This window comes from Dasypus novemcinctus, chromosome 10, assembly GCF_030445035.2.
Source record: "Dasypus novemcinctus isolate mDasNov1 chromosome 10, mDasNov1.1.hap2, whole genome shotgun sequence".
Lineage (NCBI taxonomy): Eukaryota > Metazoa > Chordata > Mammalia > Cingulata > Dasypodidae > Dasypus > Dasypus novemcinctus.
Genome location: NC_080682.1, coordinates 46935386 through 46958185, shown reverse-complemented (window position 1 = coordinate 46958185; position 22800 = coordinate 46935386). Strand labels below are relative to the sequence as shown.

At 48.1% G+C, this 22800-nt stretch overlaps 1 protein-coding gene across 7 annotated transcripts; it reads left to right on the top strand.

Annotated features, from left to right (window-relative positions):
- Positions 1–4963: 4963 nt before the first annotated feature.
- Positions 4964–22498, top strand: ACCS (1-aminocyclopropane-1-carboxylate synthase homolog (inactive)). Of its 7 annotated transcripts, none has more exons than XR_001119179.4 (16): positions 4964–5195; positions 6046–6333; positions 10504–10563; positions 11962–12032; positions 13294–13363; positions 13824–13890; positions 15826–15923; positions 16427–16504; positions 17240–17340; positions 17695–17784; positions 19496–19541; positions 19631–19772; positions 21366–21508; positions 21631–21784; positions 21922–22149; positions 22250–22498. XR_001119179.4 is itself a non-coding variant. In XM_012528517.4 (15 exons), the coding sequence occupies exons 2-15, from the start codon at positions 6046–6048 to the stop codon at positions 21987–21989; spliced, it is 1476 nt and encodes a 491-aa protein (XP_012383971.1). In that variant the 5' UTR covers positions 4964–5195; the 3' UTR covers positions 21990–22498. The 7 variants fall into 7 exon arrangements, 4 of the variants coding, with proteins under 4 accessions (XP_012383971.1, XP_012383972.1, XP_058161476.1 ...); XR_011649913.1 differs by adding an exon at positions 20308–20472 and having other exon boundaries at positions 21922–22498; XM_012528517.4 differs by having other exon boundaries at positions 21922–22498.
- The last annotated feature ends 302 nt before the right edge of the window (positions 22499–22800 follow it).

The window sequence follows — 22800 nt, the reverse complement described above, 5'->3', positions numbered from 1 at the left end:
AAAAATGAAAAAAAATACCAGTGCCTAATCCTGACCTTATCCTCTTGGTTAACGTGTCCCATCGCTGAAGAAATAATGGGAAATTTCAAGTTGGATATGCAGTCACAAGCCAATTCAAACTAATTGAACAAGGTAATTTACCCTTTTTTTTTTTAAGATTTAAAAAAAAAATTTCTCTCCCCTTCCCCCGCACCCCCCCCCCCCCCCGGTTGTCTGCTGTCTGCTTCTATTCACTGTGTGTTCTTCTGTGACCACTTCTATCCTTACCAGCGGCACAGGGAATCTGTATTTCTTTTTTTTGTTGTTGTTGCATCATCTTGTGTCAGCTCTCCGTGTGTGGTGCCATTCTTGGGCAGGCTGCACTTTACTTTCGCACTGGGCGGCTCTCCTTACGGGGTACGCTCCCTGTGCGTGGGGCTCCCCTACGCAGGGGACACCCCTACATGGCGGGGCACTCCTTGTGCGCATCAGCACTGCACACGGGCCAGCTCTACACGGGTCAAGGAGGCCTGGGGTTTGAACCGCGGACCTCCAATGTGGTAGACGGATGCCCTATCCATTGGGCCAAGTCCACTTCCCTAATTTACCTATTCACATCCGCCCAACAAGCTCAACTATATATGCTCTTATGAGAGCTTATGGCCTATGAAATTGGAATGATAAATATTTTGCTAACCATCTTGATTTGCTTGAGCTTCCATTTTATCCAGGAGGTTATGAAGAATAAATGGAGGTTAACTGAAGCTGGCTGGCATACCAATGATCCTTTGTGGTGCTAATAAAGACCCCCTCCCGGAAGGAAGAACTGTAACAAAGAAATCAGACTGGCACCAGCAAAGCTGGCTGATCTTCAGTGGATGGCCACAATCTTACACCAACCTCCTAGCTGCTAATTAACGAACTGGGCCTCAAGAATACCCTGCCTGGACAATCCACATTCCACCCCCTACTCTGTAGTTCACATAGCTCAAGTACCCATTGTCCTCATCCCTCCCCATCCCCCCATACCTTCCCATTGTCTCAAGGAGCCATATAAGTTGCTCCCCCAGCTCAATCCTTTAAGCAGAAAACTCTTTTGGTGCTGCTCCTTCATTAATGCAACTTTATTTACTTTAGCTCAATAAACTTGCTCTGCACCCCCTTTTTTAAGTCTTTTATTTTCAGCACAACAATACTGTCATCTTAAAATACAGCTAACATTTATACTGGCAGTGGATATGATTTCAGAGTTTTCCATGATTTTGGAAACAGAAGAATTTCCTTACCTCAACTGGATCCCCTATAAAGAACGGACAACAAGTCAGTGACTCAATAACTGCCATCTTACTGCTTCCATGTATTGCTATTATTAAAATTGAGGCTCATACCAAAAACAAAACTAAAAAAACCTGAACCAGAATACCAAGGAAATGCTCTTACAGATTTCCATGGAAAAACAGCTGCAACCGAACCACCTTCAGATGTACACACTCAATTTTCTCTCTTAGACATGCCAATTCCTGCTTTTAATCAAATATGCTCAGAACACCTGAGGATAAAACAAGCCGATGCCCCTATGGCAAACAAAAAACAAATTCAGCTGGATGAAGTACTTTTCTGGGAGAGTAACAATGGTTGCTTAGTGATTCCTGAATCTTTAAAGGAAATAGTCCTTAAAACTTTACACTCCCCTCATAATAGTGCCAACAAAACGACTCAAATACTAAATAAACATTGGTGGGGAAATTCTCATAGGGCTGCTACCTGTATCTACAACAAATGCCTGATCTGTCAATAGCACACCCTAGGAAAAACCATACTAGTTGCTGGAGTTTATATACTGCCCCCTTCTGGCCCCTTGGAGTATCTACAACTAGACTTCATTCGACTGCCACCCAGCATGAACTATGACTATGCCCTAGTCCCAGGATGAACAGCAGCCTTTCCTTGTCCTAAGGCAGATGCTGTAACAACTGCTAAAAACCTTTTATAAGATTAATTCCCTGCCTGGGGAATATTGTCAGTTATTTCTAGTGACCGAGGCACTCATTTTACTGGGGAGGTCATTAAAGTCATAAGATTCTACAAACCAGCTGGCCTTGTCCCTGTCACCCTCAGTCCTCTGGAAAGCTACTTTTAACTTCTGACACTGCCATCAAACTAGAAGGGATTGGACCTTGAGTTCACAATTTTAAAAGGCTCCCCTTTTCTAGGATTGGAGCTGTGACCAAACCAGAGACCTACAACTAAAATTTACTGGGAGAAAATGTACAGCCTCACAAGGTGGACAGCTTCTGCTTGAGATCATGCAACAAGACCTGTCAGAGTCCTTGTCATATCATTCTTTACATATCATTCTTTACATATCAAAATTACTGTTAGTTTTTTCCTTTTCACACTGCTTTGGCATACCTTTTTCCATCTTGCTGAGGAAATGTTACTACCAAAGATGCTTAAGCTGTTCCTGTTTGCCTCTTCCTTCCTCATTGCTTTCCTCTTTGCCCAGGCCATTACAAAAGGGGGATTCCAATTGACTGCTGGATTTGCAATCATAAATCAGGATCTGTTCATGATGCAGGGGATCCTGATATTCTGCCAATGACCAATTTTTTAGAGAGTCCAAATGTCACTGTGTCTTACAGTCAAGCTAGCAAAATCACCCATATTTACAAGGTCAGGCTATTATAGCCTAGATCACTCACACCTTGTTTTAACCTCACAAACACTGTAAACACATCAGGCACACTCCCTGATGGCCAGATTTTTTATGGTTTAACATAATTGGCCCAGAGATTACTCTCACTACAATACCACTTGTCCTCCTATCACCAATCCGAGAGAGGGACAGCTCCCACTATGTATAATTTTTAAATGACATTTGGCCCTTTTTAGATATTGGATATAGTGACAGTTCCATAAGTCAAGCATTCCCTGAGCACATAATCAAACCCTCACATGTCTGTACATCTTTGGGTTATATTTTGATTTGTGGAAGGGTTCGAGACCATGACCCGCACACTCCACGTGCCTGGGGATTTCACAGCATAGAGTTGGCACAGTCATGAGAGTAATGACTGGTCTTCTTAGCAGTTCCCTTCAAAATTTATACCTTGCTCAGGTTCATTTTTTGATCTCTTTGATTTCAGTTGGTTTGGATTCTGGGGTCCTTAGCTCAGAAGAATAGACCAAACATTGGGCATTTTACTCCTCTTAGTGATCATAATAGTCTTCCTGGTGCTCTCTATCCTCTCAAAAGATTTAAGTGTTCATACCCAACCATCTCGCCAAAAGATGTCCAGTCGCTTACAATGATAGAAGTGGGAAAAGAACAAAAACAACCAACCCTAACATCTCTAACCTAGAGTTAATCACCAAGCGAGCCATTTAAAGCCAGCAGATGCTCAGGGAGATTGGCACTCATTTCTTAATTTTTATCTCAGCCCTCACCTTGGCTGAGGGACAGATCAAAAGGGGAGAATTGATGAATGAAATCTAGTAGGCCCAGCATGGAAATGCTCATGCTAGGCCCCACGTCAGCAAAATTAAAGACAAACAACGAAAAACTAAACACATTTCTATTTTCTGTAAATGCCTGGTTTGCCCAAACCACCAAATTGAAACACAGCCAGATTTTTATCAATTATCTCCAGCTAATTCCCTAAGCAATCACCTGCACACACTATATCCAAGAGAAATTCTCTCCCAATGTACTTGTTTATTCTGCCTGTAAAAATCTGTTTTCTTTGTTCAGGGGAACTCCTCTCTACCTCTGGCGACTGCAATTTCCCCAATTCATGAATTGATTCAATTAAAGTCTCTGAGAGCTAACCAAATTTTACCCACGTTTTTATTTAACACTACTTATCTGAATTAAATTAGGTGATATAACTTAAAGGGAGGGAAATGGCTTTCTATTTTGTAGAAGAAATCAGTGAGGCCCACAAGTCAGGTGAGATGCTCAAGGTCACAAATTTAGTGGCAAAGCCAAACTAAAGACAAGAGTTGGACCTTCCATAGACAACCGCATCTTCCCAGACATATCTATACGGAGGGATCCTGCTGATATCTTTTGTGGAAGAAAGGAGACTTTTCCTAGTCAAGGCACCTCAGAGATCTTCTCTGCGAGGGCCTGCGGCCAGAGTTGTCTGTTTCACTGCTGAAGCCCCAGCATATGTAGAGTCCCAGGCAGATAGTCAACAAGTAATTTGTAGAATGAAAGGTGGAAGAAATCATAAACCCCTACGGAAATACAGGATAATGTTTCAAGGATGCCTTCCCCCTCACCGTGAAAGGCTTTTCTATGGGCTGTCGCCAGGCAGACATTTGCAGAAAAACCTCTTTGGCTTTAACCGCGTGTGGAAATTGGAGAACTAAGGGCAGACGGGAAACGGAGATGCTCCCACGAGTCAGCTGGGGCACGGCCAGGGCGCCCGAGGCCGGTTTTCCCTCCCAAGACCCCGGCTGGAGGCGGCTGCTGCGCGCTCAGGGGAGGGGGCGTGGAGGGGAGCCCACCGCCAGCGGTTCCCAGCGGAGATCTCGGCCTTTGACCCCTTTCCTTTCTCCGGCTCCTCCTCTCGGTCAGGGCTGCTGGGGGCCCTGCAGCACCGCCACGAGCGCGGAGATTCCCGCGCAGGGTCCTCGGGCCTCGGCGGGGACACGACGAACTGAGCCCCTGAAAGTCCGGGAAGCCCCGCCCGGGCAACGACAGCCGCTCGGATCCCCGAATCCGCCCAAGGGCGTGTCCGGGCCAAAGAATTCCACACTCCTCTAAGTGCCAAAGCCTCCTCCGCCGACTCCTCCAAATAGGTGTGACTCCCCCAGGGCTCTGGCGGGAAGCAAGCGCGCGCCTCCCTTAGTGCCCACGCTCGAGGAATCTTTGTGGAAGCCTCAGCCGTTCCGCCTCGCTCCGGCTCACTTCCTCATCCTGGGAAGCTGGGTCCGTCTCTCGCGAGGCGTCCTCCGTTTTTTATCGCCCGCCCCTGGCGGGATTCGGAGGCGTGGCGGTGCGCGGGTGTCGCGGTGCCCTCGCTGCCGCCGGCCACCGCGCTCGGCCTGACCCCGGGATCGCCCTCCGCCCCCGCGCGGCGCAGAGCAGGAGCCCGGCGCCACCTGGACCGCAGGCTCTGTGCCCTCCGGTCCCCACCTCGGCCTGGACCGCGGTCCGGGCTGGTCGCGCTGCCCTTTCCTGAAACCGGGAGCTGTCCGGAGGGACCGAGGTGAGCACTTGGGAAAGCCCAGCCAATCGGGGGATGACCCGGGAGAAGACTTGCTGCAGTGGGAATTGAACCGCGGGCCTCCGCTGGGTCGGGGTCGCAGGCTGATCAGCCAGTATTTGGCGTGCAGGGGCTTGTGGCCCGGGCAGGACTGGGAAATCGGTGGGGAATAATGATATAATAACGCATATTTTAGTGAACTTTGACCATGAGCCAGGAGTTGTTCTAAGCTTTTTAACATCGCTCACTCTCATATTTCTCTCCTCAGCTCCCCTGTGAAGTAATTAGTTATATCTACTCTACCTATAAGGCAACAGGCTTAGAGAAGCCAAAGAGCTCGCATCTGCCAGGCAGAGACCCGCCTCTCCTGGCGCCCAGGCCTCCCTCCACCGTGAGGGAAGAGGCTCTGCCTGGGATGCCCCTCAGCCCCACCCCATCTGCTCCAGACCACCAGATGGCCTCACCCGGCCCTTAACGCACGCGGGCATCGGCCACCAGGAGCAATGATCTGCTCTAAGTCAGAAAAATGTAACCTGGCCTTTGGAAATGGAGGTCAGCAAGGGTGGAAAAGGAGCATTGGTGACCTCAGCAGAATGAAAAACTTCCACGGAAGTGAAACCACATAAGCAGCAATACGTTAAAGCCATATAAACGGAACAAGCACATAATAGGCCTTTAGCAGATTTTACTCAGGTGTTTGTCTGTATGGGTGGTTTCCAACTGGTAAGGGACAAAAGGGAGGGGCAGATAGGGAAGGGGGAGGGCCCCATGTGACTTCCAGCCCATTTTTGGTGCTTGGAACCTGTTGTCAGGCCTTGAATCTTTTGCCTTGATCACTTTTGTCTTTTTGTAGATGTTCACCCTCCCTAAGAAGGAGTCCAGGGGACTTACCACCTGTCAGGGCCCAGCTCCCACACAGGATGTGAGTGGTAGCTGTGGGAATGCCCTGGAAAAAGAATGCTCCGGAAAACCAGGCCAGAAGCCTCTGGAGCTCTATGGGGTGGGTGATCCCACTGCCATGTCCTCTGTCAGCTCCTACTTGTCCTCTCGAGGAAGAATCATTAAATGGTTCTGGGACTCTGCGGAGGAAGGCTACCGGACCTACCACGCAGATGAATATGACGAGGACAAGAACCCCAGTGTGAGTGAAGACCCCTCCCCACCAGACCTAGGAGAGGAGTTCTGGGTGGGGGACCCTCCCTTGGCCAATAGAGCAGAATCCAGCTTGCTCTCATCAGGTTGGTATTATGACCCTCTGACCTCTAAAGGGAGCTCTGATGTAGCTCAGAGAGGCCTCAGCTTATTGCCTGGATCAGAAAAGGTCTATTTATAATTAAGGGGGTCCTGACTTGGGAGGGAAGAACTCAAGAACGATTGAATGCTCTTCAATGGAATCTGAGCCCTGGCCAGTCAACTATCCAGGTTTGGAGTTGGACAGAACTAGACCTCGGGATGCAACTCTTTCACCTATGAGTTGTATATGGTTGAGCTAGCTACGTAACCTCTTTGAACCCCAGTCCATCTGTAAAATGAGACTAATAATACCTGTTCCATAAAACAGTCAAGATGAAATGAGGGCAAATAGGTAAAATTGTTAGCACAACACTTGACATATAGTATGCTTAGAAATAGCGGCTGCTACTATGATTAATATTATCTGCTCCAATTATTGCAAGTTATCACCAGTAATACTTCCAGAGGTCAGTGTGGTCATAGATAAACTTTTCATAATCTTTATTTGTTGAGCCAGAAGCCAAGTGCTGTTCTAGGAGCTGAGGTTATAGTAGTGAACAAAAACCAAGTTCGTGCCCTCATGAAGTTTATATTCTAGTGGAAGAGACAGACAATGAGTGGGTAAAAAAAACATACATAAAATATGTGATGATAAGTACTGTGCAGAAAAATAACGCAGGGTAAAGGGAATAGATTGTAATGGGGTAGGCTGGGGATGTTGCTGTTTTATGTAAGGTGGTCACAGAAGGCCATTTCAGTAAGGTGATGTTTGAAAGACACCTGAAAATGAGGGTGTAGGTTAGCTTTCTGTTGCTGCATAACAAGTTACCCTAACTCTTAGCAGCTGAAAGCAAGAAACATTCCAGTTTCTGGGGTGGAATCCAGGTGTGTGCTGAGGCTCAAGTTCTTTCATGAGGTTGCAGTGAAGCCAGGACTGCAGGCTCACCTGTAGGCTTGGGGTGGGGGGTCCCACTAACAAGTTCCTTCACTGGGTTACTAACTGGCTTCAGTCCCCCGCCACAGGCACCTCTCCGCAGGACTGCCTCGTGACGTGGCGGCCTGTCTTCCCCCAGTGCAAGCAATCCAAGAGAGCGTGAGAAAGCATGAGCACCCAAGATGGAAATCACAGACTCTTTACGCTTGATCTTAACCAAAAGGCCGGGAAGCCATAGTCACAGACTTTTAATAACCTAATCTTAGAAGGGACCTCATCCCATCACTCCTGAATGTTCTCTTCATTTTCTAATGAGTCAGTAAATCCAGCTCCATTCAAGAAGAGTGACTCAAGGGCGTGACCTCCAGGAGGTGGGGATCCCTGGGCACCATCTTCAAGGCGGCTAGTTACCACAGGGAGTAACGTGAGCAAGGGGAGACTGGCAGGTAGGGCCTCGTAGGGCATGGTGAGCCTTCTGATTTTAGACAGAGCGGGGTGGGCCATGTTCAGGAGAGGAGCCACATGATCTGATATAGAGAGATTAGACTTGGGAGGCGAGGGAGTATGTAAGAGAGGAAAGCTGTTACAAGAATGTAGACAAGAAATAGTGGTGGTTTGGACCAAGGTCTTGGCAGGTGGGAAGTGGTTGGACTCCACATTTGTTTTGAGGGTAGAGATGACAGGATTTGAGATGGGTTGGTTGTGGGGAGAGGAGCAGGCTGATTTGCTCTCCAGGGCGCGAAGGAGCACTGCCTTTTAAAAAAAACAAAAAAGCGGTTTTGATGAGATGTATCTATAAACCGTACAATCCATCCAATATATACAATCAACGGCTTTTAGTATAATCACAGAATTGCGCTGTCATTGCCACATTTAATTTTAGATCATTTTCATTATTCCAGAAACGAAAAATCCCATACCCTTTAGCAGCTACCTCTCAATTCTTCTATCATTCCCCAGGCCTATATAACCAGTAATCTAATTCCGTCTCTATAAATTTATTTATATTTACATTTTATGTCAATGGAATCATACATTATATAGTATTTTGCATCTGGTTTCTTTCACGTAGCTTAATGTTGTTTAATTATTGTAATTTTTTTCATTAAAAAAGGTGTAGGTTTACAGAAAAGTCATGTGAAAAATATGACATTCTCATAAACCTCCCCGTTGTTGACACTTTGTGTGGTACCTTTATTACACTTGACGAAAGAATATTAAAATAATTACGGTTAACTATATAGTCCACAGTTTACATTAGGTGTATTTTCCTGGCATACTACCCTTTTATTAACACCTTGTAAAAGTATTGTGTTATACAGTCCCATGTTTTGTACAGTCCATCCAAAGTGTACACTCAGTCGCCCTCAGCATAATTACAGAGTTGTGCACTCATCTCCACAATCTTAGAACATTTTCACTACTTCAAAAAGAAAAATTCCATATCTCATTACACTCCCCTATTGCCGACCCTTAGTATTGATAAAGTACCTTTGTTACAGTTGATTAAAAAAATTACAATATTACTGTTAACTTTTGTCCATAATTTACATTAGTTGTATTTCTCCCATAATCACCTTATTATAAACACCTTGTAATAGTGGCATACGTTTGTTCTAGTTCATGAAAGGACATTCTTATATTTGTACCCACATTTGTCATCCACCACCAGGTTCACTATGTGATCCTGTCCCAAGTTTATCTCCTGGCTTTCATTCTGTTGATATCACGACTCTAGACTTCCCCTTTTAGCCACAATCACATCTGTAAATCGGCAATGTCAGTTATGTTCACTATAATGTGTTACAGCATCTCTGTCTATTTCCAAACATTTACAATCAACCTGATTAAAACTTCTCCAGACATTAAGCATCAACTCTCCCTTCTCAACCCTTCTTCTGTTTTGTGCTAACTATTGATACTCTAGATTTTAACTCCATGAGTTTACTCATTGTAATTAGTTCATATTAATGAGACTGTATGATATTTCCCTTTTGTGTTTGGCTTATTTCACTCAACATAATGTCCTTAAGGTTTATCCATGTTGTCATGTGCATCCCAATTTCATTTCTTCTTACAGCTGAATAGTATTCCATTGTATGCACATGCCACATTTTGTTTATCCATTCATTGGCTGATGTACACTAGGGTTGTTTCCATATTTCAACAATTGTGAATAATGCTGCTATGAACATTGATGTCCCAATGCCAGTTCTCATCCCTGCTGTCACTTCTTCTGAACATATGCCTAGCAGTGAGATTGCCACATCATATGAGAGATCTATATTTAGCTTCCTGAGGAATCACCAAATTGCCTTCTACAGTGGCTGCATACTCTACCTTCCCAGCGCAGTAAAGGAGGGAGCGCTGCCTTTTGTTCGTTAGACTCTTGTGCACTCAGGCTTTCCTTTTTCAGCCTCCTTCTTTCCTTCACTCCCTCAATTACTCAGGAGTCAGGAGTTAGCTGTGGGCAAGGCCTGCACTGAGTCCCTGGAGACTCTCTAAGGGACAGCCTGGGCGCTCTTTTCCTTTTATCCTCCCTCTTCTGGAAGAATAAATGCCTTATGGGGTGGGAGTCAAGGTGCTGTGTGGTGGATGTGGCATGGATCTTCAGGGGAGCATTTACCAGCACAAGGACCGCATCTGGATCCCCATTCACCCTGCTTTCTGTTCCTCCTGGAACACCAGCTTACTATGTACCTTCTCTCATCCTGTAACTTGCATCGATTCCTACTCAGCTCCTTAAGAGATAGAGTGACATCTCAGGCATGCATCTGGCCTTGAAGGAGCTTATCCCCTGCTGGGGTGATAGAGTGCTTGCATCAGTCCCTGTGAGCAGGGACAGAATCTGACCAGTGCTCTTAGGGTGGGTGCAGGTCCAGAAGGGAGAGAGATCCCTTCCAGGTGGGGGTTGGGGGTCAGCTTTCTGGAGGAAATGGCATTTGAACTGAGCTTTAGACATGGAATGATGGGATCAGGGAGCTTGGTGAGTGGAGGGCACAGCTTGAGCAAGGCAAGGACTGGTGGTTGGAAGGGCAGGGTTGCAGAGAGCCTCGAGTTTGTTTTGCTGCCCAGCGGGCTCTCCGGCCTTCCAGCAGCACTCCCCTGCCATGCTCACCCTTTCTCTGTGCCTCTTTTCTCCAGGGCATCATTAACTTGGGCACCAGTGAGAACAAACTCTGCTTTGACCTACTGTCCAGGCGGGTAAGTTCTGCTGCGCCTCTGGGTGGCGTCCCCAGCTCCGACGGCTGACTGCCCTTGGACTCACCCAGAACGCTTCCCCCACAAGAGCCTGTTGCTTGCCTCGGCAAGACATGGTGAACGCCATTAGGAGGCAGTGTTCTCTGAGTACCTGTTTCTTTTGTTTTTAATACAATTTACTTATTTCTAAATTTATATAATTAAATTTAAAAATTTAACATAGCTTGCAAACTGCCTGAAAACTTAATCGTTAGCTTTCTTGAGCTGGTGCAAGCCAGCCCTAGCAAACCACCGGAAGCGTGTCCCCCAAGGCCTTGGCATCAGCTTTGGGTGTGGAATGGGCAAGGCTTAACCTACAGGCACGTATCGCCAAAGGTGGAAATTCAAGCACCAAGGGCAGGGACTGCAGGGAGTGGGTGTTCAAGGCCTGCTCTACTAAAAATTCCTCCCTCAAAGGCAGCCCAGCACTGTCCAGTAGAAATAAAATGTGTGCCACATATATTATTCTAAATTTTCTTTAAAAAAGTGAAGGTGAATAAAATTAACTTTAGTAGTATATTTTATTTAGCCCAATATATCTAAAATGTTAGGATTTCAACGTGTCAAGATAAAAAATCACTGAGATATTTCACATAATTTTTTATACTAAGGCCTCAAACACCAGTGTAATCTCAATTCAGATGAGCCACATTTCAAGTGTCCAGTAGCCATATGTGGCTCCTGGCTGCCACAATAGCACAGCTCTGAGGGATGAAGGGAGAGAGAGAAAAGGCAGGGCTGGGCCACTTATAAGTGGCCAAATACCTTTCTTCCCTTTGGCCCCACTTTTGCCCTTCTTTGATGTCGTTCCTTTGAGCCCTGGGGATCGCTAACCAGCACCTGGTCCAGGAGTTTATAGGAGAGAAACTGCCATATTTTCTACAGTGTGAGGCTGAGCTGAGCCTACAGGAAGACAGAAAGTGACTTCTGAGTCACTCTAGATGTTGGAACCAAAATCGAAGTGATGGCACCCAATTTTGGTGCCTCTTCCAGCATCCCATAGAGAGGCAGGGTAGGATCATCGGCAAACCCTCAACAACAAGCACAAAAAATTCCCCCCTCTAGTTTTTTTCAGCTGGCAGTATCCTATAAAGAGAACTGAAAAATCTGTTTTTTATCTAAGCTCTGTCATTTGCTAGCTCTGTGACCTTGACTGAGCCACCTCACTTTTCTCAGCCTCGGTTTCCTCATCTGCAAAATGGACGTGAGAAGGCTCTGTCCGTGCTGCCCTCCCCCTCAGTTTCCGTGACGGGCAGGCCAAGCTCTGGGCTTGACAGGCTTTGGTGTAAAGCGCTGTATGGATGCGGGTGGCCTGTGAGGGTGTGTGGTCCTCAGGCCTCGCTTTCCCGCCTCTGTCCCCAGCTGAGCCAGAGTGACATGCTGCGGATGGAGCCGTCCCTCCTGGAGTACCCGGACTGGAGGGGCCACCTGTTGTAAGTAGTTGCCATAAGCCAATGGTTCTCAACCTGGGCTGATTTTGTCCCCCTCTCTCTGGCAACACTATACATTTGTCTGAAGATATTTCAGTTTTCACAGTGGGGAGGAGGAGGTGGTTACTGGCATCTGGCGGGTCGAGGCCAAGGATGCTGCTGAACCTCCTGCACTGCACAGACAGCCTCCCACAACAAAGCGCTGCCAGGCCCCAAATGTTGATCGTGCTAGATCGAGAGGCCAGCCGCAGGCTGCAGACCTACCCCTGGAGACCTGGGGGTCGTGAGGTCCCTCTGGAGCACCTGCAGGGAACTGGCACCTCCTGCCACTGCCCCCCAGCTCAGGGCCCCTGAGCTTGAGTTCCGTGAACCTGGGTCTAAGGCATGGAGAGGGCCTTTAGGTGAGAAAGAAGTATTTGTCCCATTTTCTCAGTAGCTTCAGAAGTAGGGGAGCCAGGGTAAGCTTTGGGGTTGCTGGCCGGGGCACTTTCCTAATGGTAAGACGAGAATACTAATAGTAGTTTATCCTTGTTCAGCACCTTCTGTGGGCCACACATGATTCTAAGAGCTTAGTGACCAGGCGGGACTTGATCTCAGGATGGATTCCAAAGCACATGTCCTCTAGTATAGAAATTAGAAGGGTGGGCCTGGAGTCGGACCGCTGGGTTTGCATGTGGACTCTGCGGCTCATCAGCAAATGATTTAATTCCTCAAGCCTCAGTTTTTTGGTCTGTGAAACAGGAGTAATAATGGTAGCTGCATCATAGGGTTATTATGAAGAGTAAATGAGTAAGAGTCTAAGAATAATACCTACATAAGGTAAATGTTCAATAAATATTAGTAATAGTATCTATAATAATAATGTTATAATAATGTATTACCATTTTATTTTATCATTTTAATCATCATTTATCATTTTTATACCCTAATATAATTTTTCTTATTATGATAACTATTACTATTTTTGTTATTATTACTATTGTTATTAGTTAGAGCTAAATATAGAGAGAGTGTTATTTTTGTTGTCCCTGAAGTCTCCTGATTCAGCGGGACTGGCTGTCCTAGAGCTACTGAGAGTGAGAGTTTCAATGCATGTGTGTGATGGGGGTGCCAAGGAGCGGGGACAAGTACTCACCAAGCTTAGGTCATGGGAACCAGGGGAGGGTGATGGCAGCTACCTACAAATTTGCCAGAGGAGCTCTGGGATGGACTGTGGGTCGAGGGGCCCCTGGCAAGGACTGTGTTTGCATCGGCTTGTCTCCAGCCTCCGGGAGGAAGTGGCCAGGTTCCTGTCTTTCTACTGCAAGAGCCCGGCGCCCCTCAAGGCAGAGAACGTGAGTAGCCCCCTCCTCTGCTCTAACCTGCTCTACTGCACTCCCCTCCCCCTGACTTCCGGCTGGCCTGGGTGACGTAGAACTGGGATCTGCCTTTCCCTGAGTTCAGATGTGTTTCAAGGTAGAAATAAAAATACACCTTTCCTTCCTCTCCAGACCCCAATTCTAAGCATTTGGAATCTGGGTATAATTTCTGCCCTGCTTTGTTCTGTGGCCCCTCTTTCCCTCCACCTCCAGTTAAGACTCCTCCAGTGATTGGCTCCCTCTTCCTTGCTCAGTTGCTCTAGAATGGGATCCATGCCCATGAGCCTGGCCAGCAGTCAGGAGGGGCCTTCGGGCCCCTGGGGGACACTTAGGAAGGACTCCCCGGCCCTCCCGCTGTGCCATCCTGGAACACAGGCTAAGGTCCTTGCTCCAGCCTGGAAAGAGTCATCTTTGTCCCATGGATGTGTCGCCCCAGGTGGTGATTCTGAACGGCGGTGCCTCCCTCTTCTCGGCCCTGGCCACGGTGCTGTGTGAGGTGGGGGGTAAGTAGAGCCTGGGCCTCCTCAGCGGTGGGGCTGCTGTGCACCTGCAGTATCTCCGATTGCCTGGCCTCGGGGCTGTGAGAGGATGCCAGACTAAAGGAAGTTTAAATAAATGGCTTGACAAGACAGGGGCTGGCAGTTCCGGGAGCTTGATGTGATATGGAGCACTAGTAGTTTTGAGTACCCTGACTTTCCGTGCACGGTCAGGACACAGCTGTGGCATCCTGACTTGAGTGTTCTAAAGCTGGAGATAGGATGAGACAGTGCCTTGCCTGTCCCTTTCTTTTTTACTGGGGGAGTGGGAAGGAGATTCTTTTTCCCAGAAGAGGCCCAGCAGACTCACCTCATGTCTTACCGACCAAAACCAATACACAAACCCATTCCCAAAACAGTCCCTTGCAAAGGGGACAAGGAGAACCGTGGTTGACTTAAACAAAACACAGGCCATCCCCCGGGTTTTGGGGAGATCCACCTTGCTTGGACAGCTCACTGTCATATGGGCTAACTCTGCAGCTCTCTTTGCAAGGACATTGAGATGGTGTTCAGAAGACAGTCAGTGTCTGCCCCAAGAGCCCTAACGGTATTAAGAACCTGTAATGGTCAGGGGTTATCAGTTACAAGGAATAGAAGCTACTCCTGCTAGCTTAATAATGTAAGATGATTATTATTAGTAACACTGATGGACCATGTCCTATGTTCCAGGCACGGGTCTAAGACGTTACACATAGGACATCATTTTGTCCCCACAGCATCCCTCGGATGGGTTCTGTGATTATCTCTGTTTTACAGATAAGGGGACTAAGGCACAGGGTGGGTGGAGTAACTTGTCAAAGTCACACAAAGAGCAGGTAGCAACCAGGATCTGAACCATAAAAGGAAGAGTCATTATAAGAATATAAGAGGCAATTTCATACCCATTCAAGAACAGTCAAGAACAGGGTCAGGGTCATGCCTTCCCTCTCATGGGTGCACAGTGTCTCCTCCCACATTTTTGCCTCTTTGTGCCTTCCTCAGCTCTCATACAGCCCAGTGGAGTTGCCCTAGCTCCAGCTCCACATGGCCTTTCCCTTCAAGTACTTGTCATCTGCCAAGAGTTTCGGTGTTTCTTAGATCAAAGTCCTAAGAAAGAACATGATAGCAGTGTGGCCAAACAATGGATTGGCTCCTTTGAGCCATGGGCCCACCTCTGGTCTAATCTCTGTAACCAGGAGGTAGAACACACAGAGCAAGGACTGTCCTTTGCAGAGCTTTGAATGGGGCTTTAGAAAGGGGACATTGGGGAGGGAGGGCAGCTGACTCTAAGCAGCCTCTTTAGAACTGGGAAACACCTTCCCTCTGCATGAGATGTCATCTCTCATCCACCTTCCTACAACGCCAGACATCCCTGCGTGACAGCCCACCAGATGGTCACAGCCTTTTGTGTGAATGCCCCGGGGTAGAGACTTCACTCCCTCTGAAGCAGCACCGTCTCTTTGGGGGCATTTCTGTATGTGGCCACGTTTTTCCATTTGTTGAGCACAAATCTTCACCCTGCAGCTTCCACTCACTGGTTCCAGTTCTGTCCCTAGAGCCAACCCTACATCCTGAGGGTCTCAGAGGGACCCTGTAAGCTTCAGCTTCCTCATCTGTAAAATAAGACGATAATAGTACTTTACAGGTTGACTGTGAGGATCAAATGAGATAAAATGAAAAAAGACTTAGCACAGTCCCCAGCGCATAGTTGGTGCTCAGTAAATGTTACTATTAATTCTTAGGGAAGGGACTAATCACAGTGGATCCAATCTTTAGAAAGAGTTTTAGGAGTTGGAGTAAACCTGCTGTTGAGAGAAGGAGTGTGCCCCAAATGTTCTCTAAGGACCTAAAGGCTGGGAGAGGCAGTGGGGCTGGCAGGAGTTCTGGTCAGCAGGTGACAGGCCCTGCCTCTCCTGCCCCCAGAGGCTTTCCTGATCCCTACCCCTTTCTATGGAGCCATCACACAGCACACTTATCTCTATGGCAATGTCCGACTGGTCTACGTCTCTCTGCACAGTGAGGTAAGAGTTCCTGGGATTCCAGGTGGGACTGGGACCTTCTTTTGAGCCAAGAGTTTCCTGGAATGAATTTGAGCTTGGACATGGGAAGACCGTGCTGAGGGCTTTGGGTTTGCCAGTGGAAAGGGAGTGGAGCCTTCTGTGGCCACTTGGCTGCACCGTCGACTCGTTCCCTGGAGCCTCCCTTGCCCAGACTCTGAGATCCCTGGGCTGGCTGTAGAAGCTAAGAGCCTACTCCCAAATAGAGGTGAAGGGAGGGGGCAGAGCACACCTCAGCGTGGAAGTCCATTAACCCCAATCAGAGGACCCCTGGGTCCTTGGCCAGAAACCTAAGAGTGATGAGTTGTCCTGGATGGGACAGGACAGGGCAGTGGGAGGGAGTGATCCCACCTCTCCTTTTCCAGAGACTCTTTGAGCTGGCTGGAGACAGCAGGGTAAGGAGAGGCCCAGGATTCAGATTTAGGGGTCAGTTAATTTAGTCACTGTCTTTGGGGGTCTTTTTCCAGGTCACTGGGCTGGACACACGCCCCTTCCAGCTCACGGTGGAGAAGCTGGAGTTGGCCCTGGAAGGAGCTAATTCTGAGGTTTGGGGTCAAATGAAGCCCCAAAGAGGGGAGTGAGTGGGTCTGAGTAGGACTGATCTCAGTCCTATGGCTGATCTCCTGAGACTAGGGTTGGTAGCCCATGATGGGATGTGGGGATGGTAGTTAGGGCGACAGCTCAGGTCCATTCTGGGGTTAAGATCTTCCCACTAGAGAAGGATCCTTAAACCTCAGTGTACAGGGGATCAACCAGGGCCTTAATGAACACCCCCAACCCTGCACTGCACCCGATTCTGAGTCAGGCGTGGAGCTCGGGCGTCAGTATTGCAACAAGACTCCAGGTGACTTGAGGTGGTCCCCTCTCTGTGAGGGGCTCTGAGGCCTTGTAAAGAAAAAGCTTCCTTTCTAGTCCACTTTCTAAAGTCCCTTTGTTACCCTGGTCGTTAAAGCTGTATGTGTTCACTGAAGGGAAATTGGGAAAGTGCAAAACCCCCTCTCATTACCCGCCAAAGAGAAGTCACCTCCACGGGCTCTGGGTGGGATTCCCTCCGGGCCCTGTTCTGGGCATTGTGGTCTTCTCCTAGTTGACAGTATGCTGCAGATGTAATTCCATGTCCTACTTGTTTGCCTCGTGTCAGGTCTTTAACACAGCCCCACATTTGCCCCGGGGGCCATCTCCTCCCTCCAAGGCAGGCCAGTCTATCCCCCGTCCAGTGGGACTGCTGACTCTGGCCTTGGGGAGGAGCTGAGGGTCTCCTGCCACATGGATGGTTTCAGGGTGTGAAGGTCAAAGGCCTCATCCTCATCAACCCCCAGAATCCTCTGGGTGACATCTACTCCTCGGGCGAGCTGCAGGAGTTCCTGGGATTTGCCAAGAGGTGAGGCCCCTCTCACGACCCCAAAAGCGTCTGGACACATCAGGGTTCTGACGCAGGCTTTAGTGATGGGCCCTTACAGCCCCCACATCCCCACTAGGGCTTCCACCTGCTTTGGCCCCTCTCCAGTAGCAGGGTGGGGAAGCAGGGTCTATGGGACACTGTGACATGAGTGAAAGACTAGACATTCTCTCTCTGTTTTTTTATAATGACAGGTGTCATTTACTCCACACGCTCTAGGGCAATAAGCACTTGACATGTTATGTCTCATTTAATCCTCCCAAAAACCCCAATAGGTATAGATACTGATATTATCCCCATCCCCCTTCTCTCCCACCCCTGCCATCTGCCTCTCAGGCACAAGCTGCATGTGATTGTGGATGAGGTCTACATGCTGTCTGTGTTTGAAGAATCAGCCACGTACCGCAGTGTCCTGAGCTTGGAAAGGTAAGTCTGCCCAAACAGAGCTAACTCCACCAGCCCCCTGCTCTCCCATGGTGCCCCGGCCCCGCCTGTGACTCAGCTCCCAGGGCATGGGCCTGGAAATTCTTCTTCCATCCAGCTGGTCCCACTGCTCCTCACATCCCCTAATGAGAAATGGGAGGGTTGAACTAGATCAGAGGTTTTCAAATTGGTCTGTGGTGTTTCCAAGAGCTCCAGGAAAGGGCTTCAGGATTCCTTGGGAAGGGACTGGGTGAGTGGTTGTTTTAGTTTCCTAGCTTCTAAAACAAATGCCATGCACGGGTTTGGCTTAAACAACACAGATTTATTGGCTCATGGCTTTGAGGTGTCAAGGTGTCCTCAAGGCAGTGCTTTCTCGTAGAACACTGGCATTCTGGGGTGGCTGCCGGCGATCCTTGGTTGTTGGCTTTTCTGTTATATGGCGATGTACATGGTGGCCTCTCATGACTTCTCCTTTCCCTTCCTGGTTCCAATGACTTCAGCTTCTGGCTGCTCCCTGTGACTTTGGCTCTGTCTCAGTTTCATTCTGCTTATAAAGGATTCCAGTAAAAGCATTAAGACCCATCCTGATTGAATTGGGCCACACCTTAACTAGAAAATGTCCTATTTCCAGTGGGTTCACAATGGGTTTACAATGTTTTCCTGGGGTAGAGAGCTCCAACCACTGGAGTGAGAAACTTGCCTCTTTTGCTGTTTCCTTTTTGCATGTGCCAAAGCACCTCCAGCTATTCAAGCATGGGGCTTTTCCAGTAGATTTAGTTTGAACAAAGAATTTGTGGTCAACATACATTTGGAAACATTTGGACTAGGTCATCTCTAAACTCCCTTGTAAATCTCAAATTCAGAGATTCTAACAGGTCCTGATGCCTGTTCAGAATTTCTAATCCCGCAGAGTACTTGCCATTGGTGCTCTCATCTACGCTTGACAGAGTTCAGCCAAGCAAGAGAGCATGTGCTGTTCCTCCCATTCATTCATGGAGTAGGAAAATGAGATGCAGAAAATAGTGCCTTGTCTGTGATCCTCGTTTAGTCATGTAAAAAATAATTTTTTGAGGATCTACGCAATGCCAGGCACAGTGCTAGGTGTTAGGGCCACAATCGTAAACAAGAAAGACATCACTATTTATTTCCAGCTAGGGAAAAAAAAATATTTTAGCAGCAAATACATAGCTAGTCATTTGTGTGTGACTGTGGTAAGTGATCAAAGGGGAAAGTCTGAGGAACTCTGAAAAGATATACTTGGGGTACCCAAGTGGCCTGGTCTACAGGAATAGTTCACGGAAGGTCTCTGTGAAGCAGTGATATTTGAGCCATGTTCTAATTTAGGGATCAGCAAACTTTTTCTGTAAAAGGCCAGATGGTAAATGTTTGAGGCTTTGCGGGCCCTGTGGCCTGTTACTCTGCTCTTGTCACATGGAAGCAGCCATTGGCAATACATCAATAGAAGAACATGGCTGAGTTCCAGTAAAACTTTATTTACAGAAACAGGCAGTAGGCTGGATTTGGTCTGGGCTGTCATTTGCTGACCTCTTCCCCAAAGGATGTGTAGGAATTGGTGATTCAAAGAAATGAAACTAGGGCTTAACAGAACCAGAGCCAGATTCATTCACCCGGCTCCTCCTGTGTTCATCCAAGCCCATGTGAGCTACCCGGTTCTGTGTTTGTTGCCTCTCTTCCTGCTCTGTGCTCTCCACAGGCTGCCTGACCCCCAGAGGACGCACGTGATGTGGGCGGCCAGCAAGGTGAGGCTCTCGCTGGCCGCGGGGATGTCAGCGGGGAGGGAGGGCAGAGGAGGGTGGAACTGGCTTCATAGGGTGCCTTGCTCCTGTAGGACTTCGGGATGTCTGGCCTCCGCTTTGGCACACTGTACACAGAAAACCAGGACGTGGCCGTTGCTGTGGCTTCTCTCTGCCGCTACCACGGCCTCAGTGGCTTGGTCCAGCACCAGATGGCACAGCTGCTCCGGGACCGTGGTGACTGCCCAGACTTGGTGACCCAAATGTGGGGGGAGGGTTGCAGTCAGTTTGCGACTGGCCAGGGATCCCATGAGTGGTGTTTGAGGGTGCAGACCCTGAGCCCAGACTGGATTCAAAGCCTGCTCAGTCACTTTCTAGCTTTGTGGCATATTACATTGCCTCCCTGAGCCTCAGTTTCCCTATCTGTAAAACAGGGATCCTAATGGTGCCTGTCTTGTCGGATTATTGTGATTTGTAATGACAAATTACTAGATTTGTGTACAGCATATAATAGATACTTGTTGAATACAAACTCATTATTAGCTGTGAGCATCTAAAAGTAGAGAGCTCTCAGGAACGTTTGTTAAAATGGGAGTATTTCTCTTTGGGAATCTATTCTCTTCCTGGGCTCAGGTAGTGAGTTTGGATAGCAAAGGTGACCTGTGACTTCCACCTGTACTGAGCCCTGCTAGGGGCTCTGGATGCCTCATCTCATTTGATCCTCTCCAGATTCCTACGAGGCAGGCATTCCGGTATTTTCCCTATTTTACAGATGAGGAAAATGAAGATCAGATACCACACGTCTGTTCTGATTCTAAAATAACAAATAGTGACAATACCAAGGATTGACAAGGCTGTGGAGCAACTGGATCTCTTCATATGTTTCTGGCAGGAATGTGACAGCCTCTTTGAAAACAACTTGGTAGTTTCTTATCAGGTTAAATGCATTTACCAAATGACCCATCAATTCTACTCCTAGTTATTTACCATACAGAAATGAGAACTTAAAGTCACACAAAAACTTGTACATAAAAGTTTATCACTGCTATATTCATAGTGACCCTAAACTGGAAACAACCCAGATGTCCTCCAGTGGGTGAATGGATAAACAAACTGGTACAATGGTATCACTAATCTGCAATGACAAGGAATGAGCTATTGATAACCTGGGTTAATCTCAAAGGCATTATGCTGGGTGAAAGAAGCCTGTCTCGAAAGATACATCGTACATACTGTACGATTTCATTTATATGATGTTCTGGAAAAGACCAAACCATAGTGATGGATCAGTGGTTACAGGGAGTTCAAGGAAGAGAAGGGTGTGATTATCAACAGTACAAGGGCATTTTTTGGGGTGATGGAACTGCTCAGTGTCCTAATTGTGGTAGTGGTTACACACGTCTAGGTGTTAAAATTCATAGAACTGTAAACTTAAAAAAAAAAAGTTCAGTAAATTTACAATCAGAGAGGTGAAGTTGCCCAAGGCCCCATGCCTTGCCAGTGGCCATGCTGGGACCTGAACCTCAGTCTGTGCAACTCTAAAGCTTGTGTGTTTCACTTAATAACTTAATAAACCTTTGGTTAGGTTCAGCATCTGGAGGGACTTTGTATTCTGAGCTCCTGAACAGAGCCTAGGACCTGGAGCGGTCAGGCCAAGTAGCTGGATTTAGGTGCTTTGCCCCCTCAGCCCACCCCAACCCCCCATCAGCCAGCTCTAGGAAGTACTAACCCAGTCTCGGAAGCTCGTGGTCTTTTGCTTTTCAGCATTTGGACTAACAGAGCGGAGCACTGATGGGAGATTTATCTTTGGTTTCTCTTTCATCCAAACAGACTGGATCAACCAGGTGTACCTGCCAGAAAACCACGCCCGGCTCAAGGCTGCTCACACCTATGTCACAGAAGAGCTCAGGGCCCTGGGGATCCCCTTCCTGAGTCGTGGGGCAGGCTTCTTCATCTGGGTTGACTTGAGAAAGGTATTGCAGGTGGAGGTGGGGGCTGAGAGGGAGTTCTAAACTTCTGTTGGGCAGGCAAGGCAGGGGAGGGCCAGAGCCTGCTGCAGGCTCACCTGCATCCTGAACCCCTCCCATCTTCCCAGTACCTGCCTGAGGACACCTTTGAAGGGGAGATGCAGCTCTGGCGCCGCTTTTTGGACAACAAAGTGCTGCTGTTCTTTGGCAAGGCCTTCGAGTGTAAAGAGCCCGGCTGGTTCCGCATCGTCTTCTCCGACAAGGCCCATCGGCTTCGTGTGGGTGAGCAGCCTGCCTGCCCAGCCCATTCTACCCTCCTTCCCTCCTCTGGCCCCACTTCTGGCCCTAGCTGCCTCAGCTTTGTTCCTCCCCACCCAGCCATCCATTAATGTCAACTGGCCCCTCGCTTCCCCTTTCAGGGATGCAGAGGGTCCAGCAGGTGCTGGAGGACCAATCCCAGGTGACAGAAGATCCCTTTCCTGCCTGAACCAGGAGCCAACAGGTGAACTGGTTGTGGGCCTCACGGCTAGAATCATGGCCACCACTGCAACCTGGGATATTCCAAGCAAGAGTGAGAGTGGATGAGCCATTTGCGAGGAAGATACCTGACTTGGCCCTACCCTGCACAGAAGAACCTTTTTTAGGAGGTACCGGGGATTGAACCAGGGCCTCATGTATGAGAAGCAGGTACTCAACCACCTGAACTACATCCGTCCCCAACGAACCATTTTTTTTCCCTCTTCCTAGCTGTGGAAAACTCAACCTGTACCCCACTTCCCCAGAAGCTTCTGTTGTGAGTAATTGGCAGAATGGAGAGTCGTGACTGCTCCTAACCGTATCCCTGGGCTGCCTGAGGACGGGACAAGAAAATAAACAGCCTCAGCATTCTTTTTGGTATCTCTTTCCCTCTTACTTTGTTGCCAGGGAAACAAGTCAAAGGAACAACATGTAAGAGAGGATATGCCAAACAAATAAATAAGACTGGTCATTTCTGAACTACAGGGAGAATGGATTTAATTCTGTGTGTTCTGATTGTTCTCTGAACGCTTAGGACAAACAGGTGGGACCTGGGACATACCAGAACCAGGACCTGCCCTCTGTCTGTGGTGGGAGGCAGTTGGGGCTTCCCTATGAGAATTCCCTTTCTAGGAAGAAGCCATCTTCACTGGTGTTCCCCAAACAGAGTGTCCTCACAATGCCCGGGTGGTGGGGGTGTGGTGGGGATCTGGGGCTTGAACCCTGCACCGAGGCTACTGTGACTGAGCTGGCCAAGGCTGTCCTTTCCACCCTAAGTACCC